At 40.6% G+C, this 18,816-nt stretch overlaps 1 protein-coding gene across 2 annotated transcripts in view; it reads left to right on the top strand.

Annotated features, from left to right (window-relative positions):
* STXBP6 (syntaxin binding protein 6 (amisyn)) overlaps window positions 1-18,816 on the top strand; it is a 238,469-nt gene that overhangs the window by 173,219 nt on the left and 46,434 nt on the right. For both annotated transcript variants that reach the window (XM_010843389.1, XM_010843388.1), the window contains exons 4-5: window positions 5,824-5,954; window positions 6,887-7,052. In XM_010843389.1, coding sequence (XP_010841691.1) covers window positions 5,824-5,954; window positions 6,887-7,052 — 297 coding nt within the window. The remainder of the gene's footprint in view (window positions 1-5,823; window positions 5,955-6,886; window positions 7,053-18,816) is intronic.

Genomic DNA, 18,816 nt, shown 5'->3' with positions numbered 1-18,816 from the left:
CAATGGACATGAGTTTGAGTAAACTCCAGGAGTTGGTGATGGACAGGGAAGCCTGGCATGCTGCAGTTCCTGGGGTCAGACATGACTGAGGGACTGAACTACCTGATCATACAAAGTTCCTGCAATAATATTGACTATATTCCCTATTATGTACATCACATCCCCATGACTTATTTTATAACTGGAAGTTTGTGCCTCTTAATCCCCTTCACCTATTTCATCCAGCCCCTCCCTTTGCCTCCCCTTTGGCGACCACCAGTTTGTTCTCTGTATCCGTGAGTCTGTTTCTGTTTTGTTTTGATTGTTAGCTTTGTTTCTAGATTCCACATATAAATGAATCATACAATATTTGTCTTTATCTGTCTTATTTGACTTAATATAATACCCTTTAGGTCTGTCCATTTTGTTGCAAATGGAAAAAGTTTGCTATTTTATGGCTGTGTAATATCCCACTATATATGTATACAACATCTGATTTGTCTGTTCATCTTTTGATGAACACTTAGGCTGCTTCATTATATTGGCTATAGTAAGTAATACTGGAACGAACATAGAGGTGCATGCTGCTGCTGCTGCTGCTAAGTCGCTTCAGTCGTGTCGGACTCTGTGTGACCCCATAGACAGCAGCCCACCAGGCTCCCCCATCCCTGGGATTCTCCAGGCAAGAACACTAGAGTAGGTTGCCATTTCCTTCTCCAATGCATGAAAGTGAAAAGTGAAAGTGAAGTTGCTCAGTCGTGTCCGACTCTTCGCAACCCCATGGACCGCAGCCCACCAGGCTCCTCCGTCCATGGGATTTTCCAGGCAAGAGTACTGGAGTGGGGTGCCATTGCCTTCTCCATAGAGGTGCATATGTCTTTTCAAATTAGCACTTTTGTTTTCTTTGGATAAATACCCAGAAGTGGAATTCCTGCCTCATATGGTAGTTCTTTTTTTTTGATTTTCTGAGGAAACTCCATACTGTTTTCCACAGTGGTGGCACCAGTTAACATTCCAACCAGCAGTCCTGTTTTTTGCACATCTTCACCCACATTTGTTATCTGTTGTCTTTTTGATAACAGCCATTCTGACAGTGTGAAGTGATATCTCATTGTAGTTTTTATTTGCATTTTGAAGACTCTTGAAAGTCCCTTGGACTGCAAGGAGATCCAACCAGTCCATTCTAAAGGAGATCAGTCCTGAGTGTTCTTTGGAAGGAATGATGCTAAAGCTGAAACTCCAGTACTTTGGCCACCTTATGTGAAGAGTTGACTCACTGGAAAAGACTCTGATGCTGGAGGGATTGGGGGCAGGAGGAGAAGGGGACGACAGAGGATGAGATGGCTGGATGGCATCACCGACTCGATGGACATGAGTTTGAATGAACTCCAGGAGTTGGTGATGGACAGGGAGGCCTGGCGTGCTGCAATTCATGGGGTCTCAAAGAGTCAGACATGACTGAGCGACTGAACTGAACTGAACTGAATAATTAGTGATGCTGAACATGTTTTTATGTGTATGTTGGCCATCGTTATGTCTTCCTTGGGAAACTATCTATTCAGGTCCTCTGCCCATTTTTTAACTGGATTGTTTGTTTTTACTGATACCAAGTTGTGTGAGTTCTTTATATATTTTGAATAGTAACCCCTTATCAGAGCTATCATTTGCAAATATCTTTTCCCATTGAGTAAGTTTCCTTTTCATTTTGTTGATGGTTTCCTTCACTGTGCAAAAGCTTTTTAGTTTTGTAGTCCCATTTATTTATTTTTGCTTTTGTTGCCTTTGCCTAAGAAAATAGATCCAAAAAAATCATTCCTAAGACCAGTGTCAGAGACTATACTGCCTATGTTTTTGTCCAGGAGTTTTATGGTTTCAGGTCGTATAGTTAAGATGTTAATTCATTTTGAGTTTATTTTTGTAAATGCTGTTTTATTCTTTTGCATGTGGATGCAACGTCAAAGTTTTCCCAACACTATTTATTGAAGAGATTGTCTTTTCCCCACTGTGTATTTTTAGATCCCTTGTTGAAATTAATTGACCATATATGCATGAGTTTATTTCTAGATTCTATTCTGTTCCATTGATCTTTGTGTGTGTGTGTGCCAGTACTGTACAGTTTTGATTACTGTAACTTTGTAGTATAGTTTGAAATCAGGGCATATAATACCTCCAGCTTTGTCCTTCTTTCTTAAGATTGTTTTGGCAAGGAGTTCTTAAAAGATGGTTCAGCCTTATATATTCCAGTTTGAATGGTCAAGCTGGTTAAAAGGCCAATTTGGGGAAAATCACAGATGTCCTGGTGAGGGATGTTATACTGCCCAGAATGTGGCTGCCTCATGAAACCTCCCTGACTTTCCCCAACTTTACTTTGGTCCTTAAATCTGCACTCCCCCCCCCGCCCCACATACATCTCAGATGACTCCTGTGTCATTTATTCTATGATGCTTTATTCTCTATAGCATCATTCTTATCTCCTCCTCACCAAAGTTATTGATTGAGAACCACTTCTTTCTTAATATTTGAAAAATCCTCAAAACTTCCTTCTGTATCTTCCATCTAATAAATGCTCCATAAATATTTGTTAAATGAGTAAGCACATAGTTCAGTAGCTGTTAGCACTCAAAGTGCCTCCAAGTCAACTGGAAAGATTTAAAATATGGATGCCAGGACTACATCCCCAAAGATTCTGACTGACAGTGTTGGGTATTTTTGTTGTAAAACTCCCAGGTGATTTTGATGTGTGGGTTGGAGTGGAAAATTAGGGGATGGGGCTGATTCTGGGTAGTCTGCAGTATTACTTGGGAATATCATCATACCCTCTCTAAATGCTTGTATATTTACCTTTTCCTCATGAAAGATGAAGCTATGACAAAATGCCCTGATTATCTCACCTTTAAAGTTTTTCAAAATAATGAATATGAAATCTACCCTCCGGGGTACTGATCCAGATCATTTGGTTGCATCTTCCAGAATGTGCTGTAAATTAGCTGCCCTTGGGAAGGAGAAGGTGAATTGCTGTTTTCACTAGACATCTGGAATTTGACTGAATGACTTATTTTTAACAGCTGTGGATCCGGAAAACACCAAAATAGAAAGGGGTTAAAACATGGCTTCTTCAAACACAGAACTCAGAAAGTCTGGCAATGGCATGATTGTGCAAATGTTTTGATTTCAGAAGGGGGAAGTCTTCATTTAATTCTATATAATGTGTATATAATAATATAATTTTAAGGCACCTGCTTCAAAATAGAAAGTGGGATGTTGGAGATAATAACACTAAACAAAAATTAAACTAAACCGGGCTCAGTGCCCAGGAAAATTATCAGATTCCAAGAACTGGGCAAGGAGTAAACTAATAGAGGGTAAAAAAAGCAGGAATGGATGAAGTCATATCTGCCTCTGTTAAAAATGACCATGAAGCAATGTGATCGCTCGTGAACAATTCCGAGGGGCATTTGTTGGGTGGGTGGAGTTCCTACCCTTCTCATGTTCAGTGACAAACTTCCAGTGGAACTTGCTTTCCTAAAATGTCAGTCCCAAACAGGCCAATAATTACAACCATCATGAATTATGTTTGAACTTTTATTATGCTGTAAACTAGTTGGAAATAAGTGAACCGGTAATAAAAGTTAGAGTTAACTGAAGTCAGAAGGAAAACCTTCATGTTTCCCAGGATGCCTAAATGCCATGTAATTTACATAAACAAGGAAGGAAATCCTCTGTGTGTGTTTAGGGGTGTGGGTCTAATACAGGAACCCATGTTTTCCTGTTATTGCAAAGCATTCTTTAATCTTTTAAGCACATTTTAGGACCCACATATATTCCAGATGTGTTGTTTCCTTTGCTATTAAAACAGCAGAGCAGGGTATGACTATCAGAGAAATTTAGGAGAGTCCCTTTTGTGTCACATGGACACACAAATTAAATGAATTAAGTGGATAGACAGCCCTGGGTAGACTGGTAATATTGCATGAATTTAGTGAGGGGAAAGATTGTTCCTCATGGACTTAAACAGGCTTATATGTGGAGCTGTAGGCCAGACAGGCCATTTGTGGATGGAAGACAATAACATTTCCTTGATCTTGGTTGTTTAAGGGATGATGATTTTTTAACCATGAAAGTAAACGCAATTGGTGTGAAATGTTCATAAGCGTTTAGCCAAAATATAACTGAATCATGGGCATTAAACCTAATCATTATTTGAAATTTAAAAAAAAATGTTTGCTAAATTCTGGTTAGGAACAAAAAGAGAAGGATGGACTGAGATCCTAAAAAAAGCCCAGTCCTAGACCATAGGTTTCTCACCTAAAGGCGGGGTACCCGTATATTTTTGTTCACTTTCCCCTCTTGGTCACTGTTTTTCTGCCTAAATGACCCCAGACACTGAAGCTGTGATAAACTCTGCTGTGTGTGAAGGAGAGCCTTCTTACCACCAACCGTAACTGGCACAGGTACTTTCTGTCCTTCATCCCGCAAGGATTCGTTTTGCCATCTGTTGAGCATTGCATGGTTATTTCAAAGTGTGGGATCTGTGGGCTGCTTTGAAACTAAGAAAGAATGTAGCATTGATGTACAGGCTTACTAGGATTGCATTCATTACGAGGAGTGCTTTCCACTTTTCCTGCTTCCTTTAATAGCATCAATTCTATTTAAACTTACAATTCCTACAGCCAGAGCTCAGGAGGAGCTTTGAGGAAAATCCTTTTAAAATACTTAATTACCTCCCCTCCCTTGAGGCTCTAAGTCAAGAAGTAGGCAGACAGGCAAAAGTTCAGAGTGACTCTCTCGGCTGGCTGGTACTTGATCTCTGTCTGAGAAGTGAGAAGGTCCATCCTCAGCGTGGAAGGGAGAACTGACCAAGGCCGAGAGGAGGAGCTGCCGCAGGCCTGCAGCTGTGGTAGCCTAAGGAATTCATATGTGGAGGGGGGCCAAGGTTATAATTAGATGCAGATTAGATACAAACTAACTGTACTTTATGTTGAAGCTGAAACTCCAATACTTTGGCCACCTGATGCGAAGAACTGACTCATTTGAAAAGACCCCGATGCTGGGAAAGATTGAGGACAGGAGGAGAAGGGGACGACAGAGGATGAGATGGTTGGATGGCATCACCAACTCAGTGGACGTGAATTCGAGTAGACTTCAGGAGTTGGTGATGGACAGGGAGGCCTGGAGTGCTACGGTCCATGGGGTCGCAAAGTTCGCATGACTGAACTGAACTATAAGGCCAATTTTTTTTTTTTTTTTTGAGTGAGGTATTTCTTATTCTTTTATCACTGAAGCCTGGAATACTTACACTGGACTGCAGCATTAGAAATATGCATTGTAGTTGCGTCAGGGAACCAGTAAACTGTACCTTTAAAAGGTAGCCTTTCCCAGCCACCCCTACCTAATGCTCTCAGCCCTTTGTGCTGCTTTCCCTGCTAACCATCATGGTTTATTTGGAGCCTCCATTAGAGGGGCTTGCTATTAATTGTCCCTGTCGTGTTCAATGTGAGTGGATGAAGGCATCAATGAAGCTGCCCTTACAGTTAAAATTATATTGTAACTGCTCGAGGGTGCAGATTATAACGTCTGTTCCTTTTGAGTTCGCCTCTCACTAAAGGCACACATACTCATTCATTTTCTGTTTTCCTCTGCTTCTCTTTGTCTCTGCACTTCCCTCTCCCTCTCTCTTCCTTCCCTCTATATTTACACGGATACACATGTATACACACACACACAAATATGTCATTTTTTCTCTCTTTTATGGCACGTATGCATGTAGGCATAAGACAGAAACACCTGTGAATGGGACCAACCCACCCTGCACACTCACTGATCAGAGTGGTCTTCTCTTGGCAGTGACCAACAAGAAACCCACGCAGGCATCCATTACGAAGGTCAAACAGTTTGAAGGCTCCACGTCATTTGTGCGGCGGTCACAGTGGATGCTCGAGCAGCTGCGCCAGGTTAACGGCATCGATCCTAATCGGGTGAGTGAACTGTCCAGTGCCGAGCCACGGTGTTCTTCTCTCACAGTGACTCTCTCATTGACCTTGGCAGACTGGTGGGTGTCTGAGTTGTTTTTGACAAGGCTATTTCTCTGTTCCAGTTATGTGGCTGAGACTTTCTGATTCCTGTGCCTGTCTTATGGGAAATTATAAATCTTTTCATCATGTTGGACAGAGGCACCTAAGGAGATGCATATTGAAGAAATGCTAGCTACCTCCAATACAAAGAGCAAACTGCTAAGTGTAGAGTTCACATCTGTAATTATAATCACATCTGTAATTATCAGTATGAAAAACCATGTTCAGCAAAGTTCCATCTGTCTTCTAATGCAATCAGGGATGAGGTTTATTTACCAAAAATCAAATAAATGAACTGCACCTTAAAAATGATGTATTAGAATTCTATTGGATTTAATACATGAAACATTTCATGGTAGAGTTATGTATGCAAGTAAATTTCCTTTGCTTATACACTAACCATATATCAATGATGAGGAAAGATGAAATGTAAAATCAAACTATACACTACAATAATAAGGGATAATCTTTCCCTACCAAAGGTTGGGGACAAGATTAATATTGTTCAGTGCCAGGAACCTGAAGTAATCCTTTTTTGAGCAATGGGAAAGACCATGTATAATCTGAAATAGGATACAAGTTGATATGTGGTTAAGCTAAAGGGACTTCTGTGCTCGTTGCTTCTTGGGGACATCTCAAAACACTGTGAGACAAGAGATCTGCTTGATAAAAAGAGAAAGGTGGACTCTCTGTGCCCCTGGTGCTAATCAAGATGAACCTTGTGATTAGGAACAAAGTCTCAGAAAAGTTTTAGCCTTTATGAGTCTTAATATGGTAAACTGGAAGCCGCAATTTTTAGAGATGGAGATCATTCGTTCTTTCAATGTCTTTTCCAGGATTCTGCAGAGTTTGATTTGTTGTTTGAAAATGCCTTTGACCAGTGGGTAGCCAGCACAGCCTCAGAAAAATGTACCTTCTTCCAGATCCTCCACCACACCTGCCAGCGCTACCTCACAGACAGGAAGCCGGAGTTTATTAACTGCCAGTCCAAAATCATGGGAGGTGAGTGGGCATTTGAATGACTTTAGCCATCCCGTTTCCTTCCACTCGCTTTTATATAAAGAGTTAGGTGCTCAGCAGCATAATTAAAGACCAGAAAAAAAGAATCCGGATGCTCAGAGCTGGACTGCCTGAGGACCATTCTGGGAGCTCTTTGTATGCTAAAGACACAGTGGTGTGTTTTCAGTCTTATCCCAAAACCAATCTTTTTAAAGGAATTAACCCTTTAGATCAGATTATTTGTACCAGGAGAGGAAGCCTGTCCCTTTATTAGAATAACCTGTGCATTTGGTTTCCTCACTACCATTTCTATCATTTCATCACAGGACATTTTTAGAGTTGCTTTTTTCCTAGTATTTCTCAAGATGTTTTACAACTATTGATATGAACATTCCTACAGATCCAGTTCCTTCTCTCAAATAGCAACCTCAAATAGCAATAGTCTCTCATTTATTCCTTAATTGGCAGACAGAGCTGACTTAGGATGAGAGCTGTAAGCCAGCCTTATAGGAGCAAGTACCAGTACGGGAAAGTTAATGAGAAATGTTTAGAGAGTGCTTAGCACGTTTCCGGAGAAGGCAATGGCACCCCACTCCAGTACTCTTGCCTGGAGAATCCCATGGACAGAGGAGCCTGGTGGGCTGTAGTCCATGGGGTCGCTAAGAGTCAGACACAACTGAGCGACTTCACTTTCACTTTTCACTTTCATGCATTGGAGAAGGAAATGGCAACCCACTCCAGTGTTCTTGCCTGGAGAGTCCCAGGGACAGAGGAGCCTGGTGGGCTGCCGTCTATGGGGTCGCACAGAGTCGGACACAACTGACGCGACTTAGCAGCAGTAGCAGCAGCAGCACGTTTCTTCTAGGTGGCATTTCTTTTTAGAGAATTGAAACTGCTAAAAGTGTAAAGCCTTGCCAGTCACTCAGAGTTAAGGAAGAGTGTGTATATCATTGATCTTTTCACTGATATGTTCTCCTGGTTTTGAAAGCATCTTCTAAAAAAAAAAAAAGTACCAACTTTGTCTTAATCAAATGTCAAGTGAAGGTCACATTAGAAACATTACATTTTCCCCTTGGGCTATATATATCTTTCATATGAATATGAGGCAGAATCCATCATCCTGTCCTAATGGCTGCCGTGCACACTGTCACTTAGCCGTTAGTCCACTAGATGTGGTGGGAGAAAATGCTGTCAGCACTTCATTATTATCCACTGAAGTGTCAGCGTGCTTCTGACATAGGAAGTTGCTCACACCATATGAACCTTGAAAAGCCTCTCAAATGCTGATGCAGACCTTTGTGTTATAGCTGCTTTAATTAGTCCTAGAAAAACAGAAGAGGTGATGAGTGCATATTTTCTTCAATGTGGCTGCATCCTATGGAACAAAAGTGAAAAAACTATTAGACACAAATGTTGAAAGAAAAGGAAATATCAAACACTGACCTCTTACTGTTTGGAAGATATAATGAGGTAGAACCCCCTCTCCTGTCTGTGGCATCAGTGCTGATCAAATGAATTGTGCTTTGAAAGTCCAGCCTTAACAGACTTGGCCAAAGGTCAGAGGACCCAGGCTGAGGACCACAGATGGCCCTGTTCTCAGGGAATGGAAAATTGGTAAGGAAATTCCAGCTTTCCCTCATTCTTCATTAGAATTTTCTGTCCCATCCTAGAATCAAACTTGCTTCTTGATCTTATGCTAGGAAACATTTTCCCCGTCGGTAGCAGTGTAGTATCGTCAGTTGCTTGCCTAGCTAGCACTTGAGCAGAGTCTCCTCTAAAAAACAAGTAGTGACATATGGATTTGAAATTTCGGTTGCCCTTGGAGACAGACTTCCCTCGAGCACTCCACTCCTCCAGGTGCCATACGGGAGGCAGACAGCGTCAGAAGCCGAAGTGGTTCCATGGGGATGACTGCATTTCCTCAGAATGGAAGCAGGGTGTTTGGGTGGGGGGAGGGGACAGACTCTTTGCACTGTCCTGCGAAGGTTAAGGAGAGCTTTGGGAACTTCCCTTCCTCCTCCCCTAAAGGGCAGCACTAGGTAGCCTTCTTCCCTCTTGTCTCTGAAGCTCTCATTTCTTCTCTCAGAACAACCCGTTTCATTCCTTCATTCACTCATCTGCCAGTCACACAGCATGTAGGTACTGAGTATCCACTCTGAGCTAGCCACTCTCTACATCCTTGATGTGGAGAATTATTCTATAGTTGGCCCCTTAACAGACCCTAATCGCCACCACTCAAACCCCAGACTGGCAGGTCCCTAAGAGCCTTTCCATATGCATTGTTGTGTGCATGCATGCTGGGGCGCTTCCCACTGTATGCAGCTGCCAGCTGCTTCTATTATTGACCCAGTATTTTGATATCTTCCACCACCCTATGAACCCCAAATTATGCCGAGTTGAGACAAGAATCTGCATATTCGGTGTCAAATTGTTGGTCTGTGTAGTGCATGAAACTGAAGACTGATTTCCTGTTGTAAGAAAAAGTTCACGAGTCCAAGTCCAGAATTGTCTCCACCTCTGGGATCATGTGTCTCTCTTCTTCCGTAGACCTCGGTTTTCCCTGATGTAACATGTGGAGGTTAGTTTAAATGAGTTCCAAAATTTGTCAGGCCTGTCATTTGAGAATCTATAGTTTTTGAGGTATGGCTTTATTGTATAGGTTAATCACTGCTTAGTAATCCAATAAAGATTTAGTGCAGTTAGATACTGCCTGGTTCTGGATTCTAAGGAAGGCCAAAACGCTGGAACTAAGCACATTGCACTTTGTTGGCAGCACGCAGTGCTTAATGAGGACAGCCTGTCTTATTTAAACAGTTGTCTTTCCTTGATAACAGTTGTACCAGCACACCCTGGCTAATTAGCATGCTGATTAGGCTTCCTTTCTGCCAGTTATCACAATTCACAGACAGAAAAATTGTGTGGTTTTTGGGTCACTGCATTCTGACACCTTTAACTTTAAGGGTACCTACCCCAGCTTCAACAGGTGAGATCTATTCCAAATTTCAAAAATCTTCTGGTCTGTCCTTATGGTATGGGCTGCAAGTGCTAGACGTGGTGGTTTTCCCCGCTGTGAAATGTGGTAGATCTTGTTAATTTTAGAGAACTGGTAAGTGTCGGTGTGCTGTCCTCCACCTCCATTCTGTACATGTTATCTCATTTAGTTTTTACAGCAGCCTTTGGAAATGCAACTTATTATCTCCATTTTACTGAGAAGGAAATAGGATCAGAGGGATCAGTAAATAACTTGCCAACGGTCATATAGCCTTTGTCCTCAAGTGGCAGAGCTAAAATTCAAACACAGGCCCTCTCTAAGAACATCTTTTTCGGAGCCACGAAATGGTACATTCCAGGGAACATCATTGATACTGTCTTTGGTATAAATGGTACTCCCTAAAGTTGTTTAGGAATTTGGGGATATATTTTAGCCAGCATATTCCTAGGTATTAAAAAAGGGAGCTAAGTGGAGAGGGTCAGAGATATGAGAAGTTTTAACTGTTTTCTTACTTTTATTGCAGTATACAATTCATATAATAACTTAAACACTTTTGTTTCCGCTCTAAGAATGAAGGAATCATCAGGGCCTTTAAAATCATCTTGCTTGTTGTTTCTTTTTGTTTTGGTTCATAATAATTTCAACATATTAAAATGGCGAAGATTGCTGGAGTCCTGGCCACTCACCAGGCCTCTTAGGTATTTTGTTTCTAGTCCAACCTACCCTTGGAAAAACTGAAGCCATTTGAATGATATTTTGAAGAACAGATCTGCCTGACTGAACCACACTTTCTTTAATACCAGTTGTGATAGGATTGTCATTTATGTATCTACAATTCCATGGAATTGCGCTCTTACATTTATTGATTGTGTATATTCCAGATGGCCAGCTGTTTCTTTTTCCCATGGGGAAAGTCAGTTACACAGAAATAAATTCTTTGGCTTCTTTGAAATTCTCTCCTCCAAACATGTTATTTCCTTATCTCCAGAGGATAGACTGGGAGCTCTGATCTTCTGGTGTTGGTTATAGGATCCAGGAGACATGTCCAAAGTCTACAGTTGTGAAGACCCCCATAAATTGAAACAGGGAGGGATGTTCTGAGCAGGTGTGAGGCAGGAAGCATTGGTTTCTGCAGTCAGCATCTTTTCAGCCATCTTCTCTTCTCTGGATGGTTAGAAGACTTTATCCTCAAGCCTTGGTCATTCCTACTTTCCACTCTACCTCTCTTTTAATTTATTCAAGGTCAGTTACCTTAAAAAACACAAAGTCATTCATTCAGTTGCTGGGTCCCTAAGCTACCAAGCCATCTACAAAGATGCAAGGCAGAGGTGTAGAGCCAGTCTGGCTGCTGGAATGTTATGTAGCATTAGGAACAAAAGGACCCTGCAGGTGAAGTCTTAGCTTCATATAGCTTACTTTTTGTAAGATAGTAGCTTTTTTCTGCCTGTTATAAGCAGAGTTGATAATATAGATGATATACTGTCATATCTGGATAAGGAAATGGCTGCCCACTCCAGTATTCTTGGCTGGAAAATCCCATGGATAGAGGAGCCTAGTGGGTTACAGTCTGTGAATTCACAAGAGTCAGACATGACTTAGCAACTAAACCAGCACCACCACTATTATGATGATATATTTGTACTACAAAGATGCCTTGAAGGAATTAATCACATATGTTGAACTTTAGAAGAGACATTTACTTTCAATTAATTTATTTCAAAAAAAAAAAAAAAACATGGTCTGCCCCAAATAGTAGCAACGGTTTACTTATAACGGACCTGTTGTATTAAGTCTAGGTCCCAAGGGGAACTTTGTTTTGCTCTCTGCATTCTTCTTAATAAAATGTGATCAAATCCCACATAGTTCCCCATTGTTATTTTATTTACACTGACCTTCTGTAAGGATTGCTGCTGCTGCTGCTAAGTCGCTTCAGTCATGTCCGACTCTGTGCGACCCCATAGACGGCAACCCACCAAGCTCCCCGTCCCTGGGATTCTCCAGGCAAGAACACTGGAGTGGGTTGCCATTTCCTTCTCCAGTGCAGGAAAGTGAAAAGTAAAAGTGAAGTCTCTCAGTTGTGTCTGACTCTTAGCGACCCCATGGACTGTAGCCCACCAGGCTCCCCCGTCCATGGGATTTTACTGTTGCCGTATTATTTTTATGCCCAAATCTGTGAACTAAGGAAATCTTGAATGGTTTTGGCAACTTCTGTGTTAGAACCACCAAATAGATGCTTTGTAAACCTATTTTCTTTTTTAGAAAGTATGGTAAATTATTTGCAGAAAGAAAGTAATTTATTCCTTGAGGCAAGGTTCCATTTAAACTGAAGCATGTCCTACAGTTTTCCTGGGTTCTGAGCCTAAGCGCCTCTGGCTAACTCATTCAGTTACCTCTCCCTCTTTCCTCTGTTCTGTGTGGGTCATCGTTCAGTGAACCCCATCTAGACTGTTTGAGGCCCAGTTGTTCACATAAGCATTTACTCAGCACCAGCTGCCTGTCAGGTCCTGAGCTACCTGTGGACATCCAGCAACCAGGTGGGCACCTTTGCCAACTTTACTTACCTTCCTGGGGGGGTCATCAGGTGTAAACAGATATCAAACAATATTATACACCAAGGGGATGGCTGAGCTGCATTTAAAAGGATAGTTAATAGTTGACAGACACATAAGGGCAGGATGAAGTGAGTTCTCTCTTGCAACACTTAATCCAGACAGTGTCATTTCAGTGTTGGCTAGATTCAGAATTTGAAATGTGGCAGATTGTTTTTCCACAAAGCAGACTATTTGTAAGTGTCATGTATTTTTATTGTCACCAAAGGGTATTTCTTTAGCATTGTCCATCAACGTGCAGACCTTCAGATGAGGGTATAAAGTGCAGCCTTCTGAGCTCTATTAGAATTCCAGGGACACATATGTCTCTGATGTCCCCTTCATAGCAGGCTAGCCCTCATTCCCCCCTGCTGATTGGTGTGCTAAAGTGAAAGTCGCTCAGTCATGTCCAACTCTTTGGGACCCCATGGACTATACAGTCCGTGGAATTCTCTAGGCCAGAATACTGGAATGGGTAGCCTTTCCCTTCTCCAGGGGATCTTCCCAATGCAGGGATGGAACCCAGGTCTCCCGCATTGCAGGCGAATTCTTTACCAGCTGAGCCACCAGGGAAGCCCTGGTATGCTAAAGGAGAACCGAATGGCTTTCCTCTGGAGTCCCCTGGGGTGGAACGAATCTCAGGATGCAGACTGTGACTTTGTATTGTACTTTTCTCCCAAACACTGTAGGAACATACCCCTGAGCAAGGTGTGCGAATATTTTACCTTGTGAGTGCCCTGGGTGTGGGCATGTGTAAGGTGAGGTGACAGATGATGACACAGAGCACATGTATGCATCCTAAGAGTGTGCTTTTTTTTTTCTTAATTGAAGGATAATTGCTTTACAGAATTTTGTTGTTTTCTGTCAAACTTCAACATGAATCAGCCATAGGTATACGTATATCCCCTCCCTTTTGAAACTCCCTCCCATCTCCTGCCCCATCCCATCCCTCTAGATTGATACAGAGCCCCTGTTTGAGTTTTCTGGGCCATACAGCAAATTCCCATTGGCTATCTATCTATTTAATGTAAGTTTCCACGTTACTCTTTCCCTACATCTCACCCTCTCCTCCCCTCCCACTATGTCCGTAAGTCTGTTCTCCATGTCTGTTTCTCCATTGCTGCCCTATAAATAAATTCTTCAGTACCATTTTTCTAGATTCTGTGTATAGAATACGTTAGAATACGTATAGAATCATATAAGTAAAATAGAATCGTTAGAATACAATATTTATCTTTCCTAAGAGGAAAAGATAAAAAGATAAAACAAAAAGATTTTGTTTTTCTTATGGAAAAACAAAAGTGATGTATACAGTCATTCTTAATCCAAATATATTAATAGAGTGCTCTAATAGAATCTGTCACATTTGCTGTGATTTGTATATTTCTTCCAGATGTCTTGATGTTTTCTGTCAATGAATAATGGTTTTGTGGGATGTGAACCTTGCACTCCTACACATACTCTGACCGTGGGCACAGTATAAAGAGTTGCTTATTTCTCAAGAATACATTCATGTATAATTTTGCCCCCACCACTAAAACTTTAATGTACTCAGGGATTCAGCGGACATGCTCTAGTGATTACAATTCACATACCAAGTGGAATTGTATTAAAAAACCATATTGTTGTTGATGGCCTGTAGATACAGAACAGGGGAGGAGGCCAGGCTGCTTAGATCATTTACTGTTGTGAGAGAGTCAGGAAGTTTTCCAATAGCTCTTAAGATCTAGAGGAATCCATATCGTAGTTCCTCCAGTGAGTTTTTGTTACCCTTTAGGAAATAACAAAGGAACAAACTTCAGTTATCCTCTGCCATGTACAAACAAGGAAAGTGATTTATGAGGAATTGCCTGAGATCCCAGAGCTCATAAGGGATGGAGCTCTACCACGGTCAGGGCTCCTCATTTATTCCACGTCCATTCATTGGAGACCTGGACTTTCAAGTTCCCTCAGTAAACCCAGGCTTCTTTTCTTTATGTTGATTCTGCCAAACAGAAGAGATAGTCCCAATTTAACAAGATATGTATGAGACTCAAAAATTCCATCTGGCAGTTCTCTGTAGATGTCTGTTAGTGATATTAATCATAAACCCATACAGACTTTAGCCACCACTCTCTCATCACTGCATCCTCTTTGTTGCAGCTAATACCATCTTTTCCTAGAGAGCTTCTTATTTTATATAAGACTTGCTTTTTTAGAAACTTTTTGGAGAGAGAAATTAAAAATAGAAACCAACGATTATGCATCAATAAGAATAACAGTACAAATATTTAAAATATACAATTGGAAAAGCCCAGTTTGGGGGCTTTTTTGTTTTGGTTATTGGGATCCCACCAGTGTAACTACTGCACCAAACACAATTGAGATATATGGTGCTACACAAACTGCTAACAACCATCGGACATTGACTGAGTGCTCTTAGGAGCAGAACATTGTAGCAGAAGCTATGAGATGTCTATCTGATTCTTTATGTATTTTTTAAATTTAGGACAATATTACCCACGGTTATGTTGGAGATTTTGTATGCTTTCCCATGTTTTCTGGTAGTCATTCTACTTTATCTCATTCCCAAAAGGTGAATTAAAAGCAGATGCTTTTATTTTCAGTGAGAAAATTGAAGTAATGAAGGACTAGTTCCTTAGGTTCCATCCAATTCTGTACATGATATAAATGACTAGTAACTAAAGAAAAATGGGTCACAGATGTGATTTTTTATTTTCTCTTTTTCATTGCTCACTGACTGTAAGCTACACTGAAATACATGCTGTGAAACAGCTGGTGGGTTATAGGGAGTCATCCTGAGCCTGGAGTGACTTCGTGCATTAAGGGCTTTTTGAATCATATCTCACCATCAAAATCTTGAACCAAACCAAAGCTCCAGGAGAGGACTTCCAAGGTATCATTTATTGGTGTGACAAGGATCATGAACATATTTTGTCTATCCCATGGTTAAATAATCTGAAACAGATGAGAGCCATTTCTACTTTCATAATGAACCAGAACACATTAATTGCCCATCTTGATATAGTGGAAATAACACAGACTAGATTCACTTAGCTCTGTTTTTGATGGCTATCACTCTGTAACCTTCTCTAAGATGCTCACCTTATACCCAGCCTCTCTGTGCTTTTTTGTATTATGGATAGCAACATATACCTTGAAGGAATGGTGTGGGGATTAAACTGAATTTTAAAATATTCAACCAGGATTTCTGCAAAGTGCTAGTACATGTCTGAATATTTTGTTTAAAAAACATGGAAATTATGTATACCTGTTCATAATATCATGATGTCTTCCAGGATATTTATCAAAGTCCTTTCTTATGAAAGAAGTAAGAAAATATTCTTAAACTTTCCTAATCCATGTTTGGCCTTAAGAATTGCAAAAACAAACCGCAGTAACTTTTTTTGTTCCAGCTGGGAAGGAGCTAAGCTATATTATAAATATTTCAAATGTCTGGAATGCTGAGTTGTTTGCCATGGTTTATAGAATGCTGAATGTGTTGCATTTTATGTTTGACATTTATAGAATGCATATGGTACTGCCAGAACAACGATGTTTAAAATATTGAGTGATACTGTGCCAGAGATCAGGGCACAATATTCAGATCTTCTTGTAGGAAAGAAAAACCTTGAAACACATTTTGTGAACTTTATAAGAGCATAGAAATGTCCTTTTTCCACCAACATATCTTCAACCTAGAGCATTTCTTTGAGTCCAGTTCTCTTTACACAGCCCCAAAAGGACATATATCAGAGGTTAAATTGTTTAATATTGTTGGTCATGAAGTAGTATTTTCCAAAATAGATATAAAAGTCATGCTGCCTGATGCCTACCCATACTTCTAGATTTACAGAGAAGTACAATTTTTAAAAGAATTTTGGAGATTTAAGTTTACCAATCACTTTGCTACATGTTTTAAAATCTTCATAATTTCATGAAACAAACTTTAACACCAAAAGATAAAAAGGACATATCTCTGAGAATAAAGGGCTATTCCTTAAATTGGAAACATTTACCTTTATGAAAACATTACTACATCTGGTTCTGGTTCTTATTTTTCCTAGTTCACATAGACCAATAAAAACTCCGTCATCACCTGGCCTTTAAAAGTTGCTGCTCTGCTGTAACGTAGAAGCATCAAGAACTAAAAATTACTTGGAATTTTAGTGAAGAGAAGCTGTGAATTCTCAAGAACAGTAACTGGGTCTAAAAATGGTCATTTATGATTTGTCAAATTCATTCCCACTCTGGGGAAACCCACTCAGCACACATCCTTTGGATAGAACAGACAGAACAGATAATCCTCAGGGTGAAGGCTGTAGTCTGATTCCTTACTTGGAATAGAGATAAGGAACTTGTGCATAGTACCTGAGAAACTACCCAGGAATACGAGATTTCTAAAACCTTTGGTGAAAAGGTAAATAAAATGATGTTTTTCCCCTAACATTATATCCTAGCCTTTCAAAAATTTCGGCTTTGTATTTGATCATTAAAATAAGACTAAGTCTCTACATTTATCATAAGTAGTTACTTGAAATTTAGACATTGATGTAACTCTGAAGTTGAAGACTTTTCAGATTTATAAGACCAAAATATTTCTCACCCTTCTATTTACAATATGCCTACCCAGGGTTGGGTTTATAGGTGTCATGCAAGAGGCAAGAGCATTACAATTGCCAAATTTAGGAAGCAAAAGTAGAAGATGCACAATAAAATTTGAGTATAAGATAAACAAGGGATAACTTTTTAGTATAAGTATACCACATGCAGTATTTGGGGCAACCAAAAAATTATCCATTGTTTGTCTGAAATTCATATTTTACTGAGCATCCTATATTTTATCTGGCAACCTTCATGGGCATCCCAGTTTCTAGCTATTGTAACCAATATGGAAAACAAAATAAGTTAGCTGTTATATAGATAAGTAAACTTTACGATGGCCAGTTATTAGGACTTTAAGAAATGTTGAGATGGACAACTCCCAGGCATAATGTTAGATTAGCTGTTCAAAGATACAGACAGAAAAAAATATGAGACAGGCTGCTAAAGAAGCAGTTGAAAGACCTGCAAGGATTCATGTCTTATTGTGGTTATTCTACTTAGAAAAATGCTGTTAAGTGCAAATGAAAGTAGTAATCAGTATAGAAATTCCACTAAAGCTCTTTAGTAATCCAACATGAGATCCCTGGTTAAATGTGCACAGGGAAAAAAGCTCAGTCTTGGGTCTGAATGTCTTTCGCTTGGTTTTGAGCAGTTAGTTTCCTGCAAAACAGTAACAGGAGTCTGCCATTGACTTCTGGGGACACCAGCAGACCAAAGGCTCCCATTTATGGAGAAAAGAGTAAGATGCTCTGGGTCTCAAGAACTAGAAAAGGTGCTGCTTTAAAAATTTAGCCTCCTCTCTGACCTGTCTGATGGTTTTCTTAGTAATAGAAGTGACTGGTCTACAAAGAATCCTTTGTCAAACCCTTGCCTGCAAGCTCTGGCTCACCTTTATCCATCACACTGTCCATCTGTACCCGCCTCTCACTGTCAGGGAAATGAGCATGGAAGGTAACCCTTAGCTTTTGGTTGGTTGGTTTGCTTGGGTTTTATTCTAGCTCCATACGAGTATAACATCCAAAGGTGATGCTACTCTAGGTTCCAAGAAACATTCAGTGGGTCCTACTTGTGAAAAGGAAAGAATATCTTCAATAGTTCCTAACTGTGAGAGCACATTGAGCACAAACACTTCAACTACAACGCTTGAGTGGCAGGAAGGCAATCAAGTAAGTGTATCACTAAATGGAGGTAAAACATGTTTTAGGCAAAGAATGAGGACAAATCTTCATTGGCTAAGGGATTTGTTTACTTTGTCTAACTTTTGAATGGTTCAGTTCAGTTCAGTCGCTCAGTCGTGTCCGACTCTTTGCAACCCCATGAATCGCAGCACGCCAGGCCTCCCTGTCCATCACCAACTCCCGGAGTTCACTCAGACTCATGTCCATCGAGTCAGTGATGCCATCCAGCCATCTCATCCTCTGTCGTCCCCTCTCCTCCTGCCCCAATCCCTCCCAGCATCAGAGTCTTTTCCAATGAGTCAACTCTTCGCATGAGGTGGCCAGACTTTCAGCTTCAGCATCATTCCCTCCAAAGAAATCCCAGGGCTGATCTCCTTCAGAATGGACTGGTTGGATCTCCTTGC

This window comes from Bison bison, unplaced genomic scaffold (assembly GCF_000754665.1).
Source record: "Bison bison bison isolate TAMUID 2011002044 unplaced genomic scaffold, Bison_UMD1.0 scf7180017864181, whole genome shotgun sequence".
Taxonomy (NCBI): Eukaryota; Metazoa; Chordata; class Mammalia; order Artiodactyla; family Bovidae; genus Bison; species Bison bison.
The sequence above is the reverse complement of the archived record's forward strand: the minus strand, read 5'-3'. Positions and strand labels throughout refer to the sequence as shown.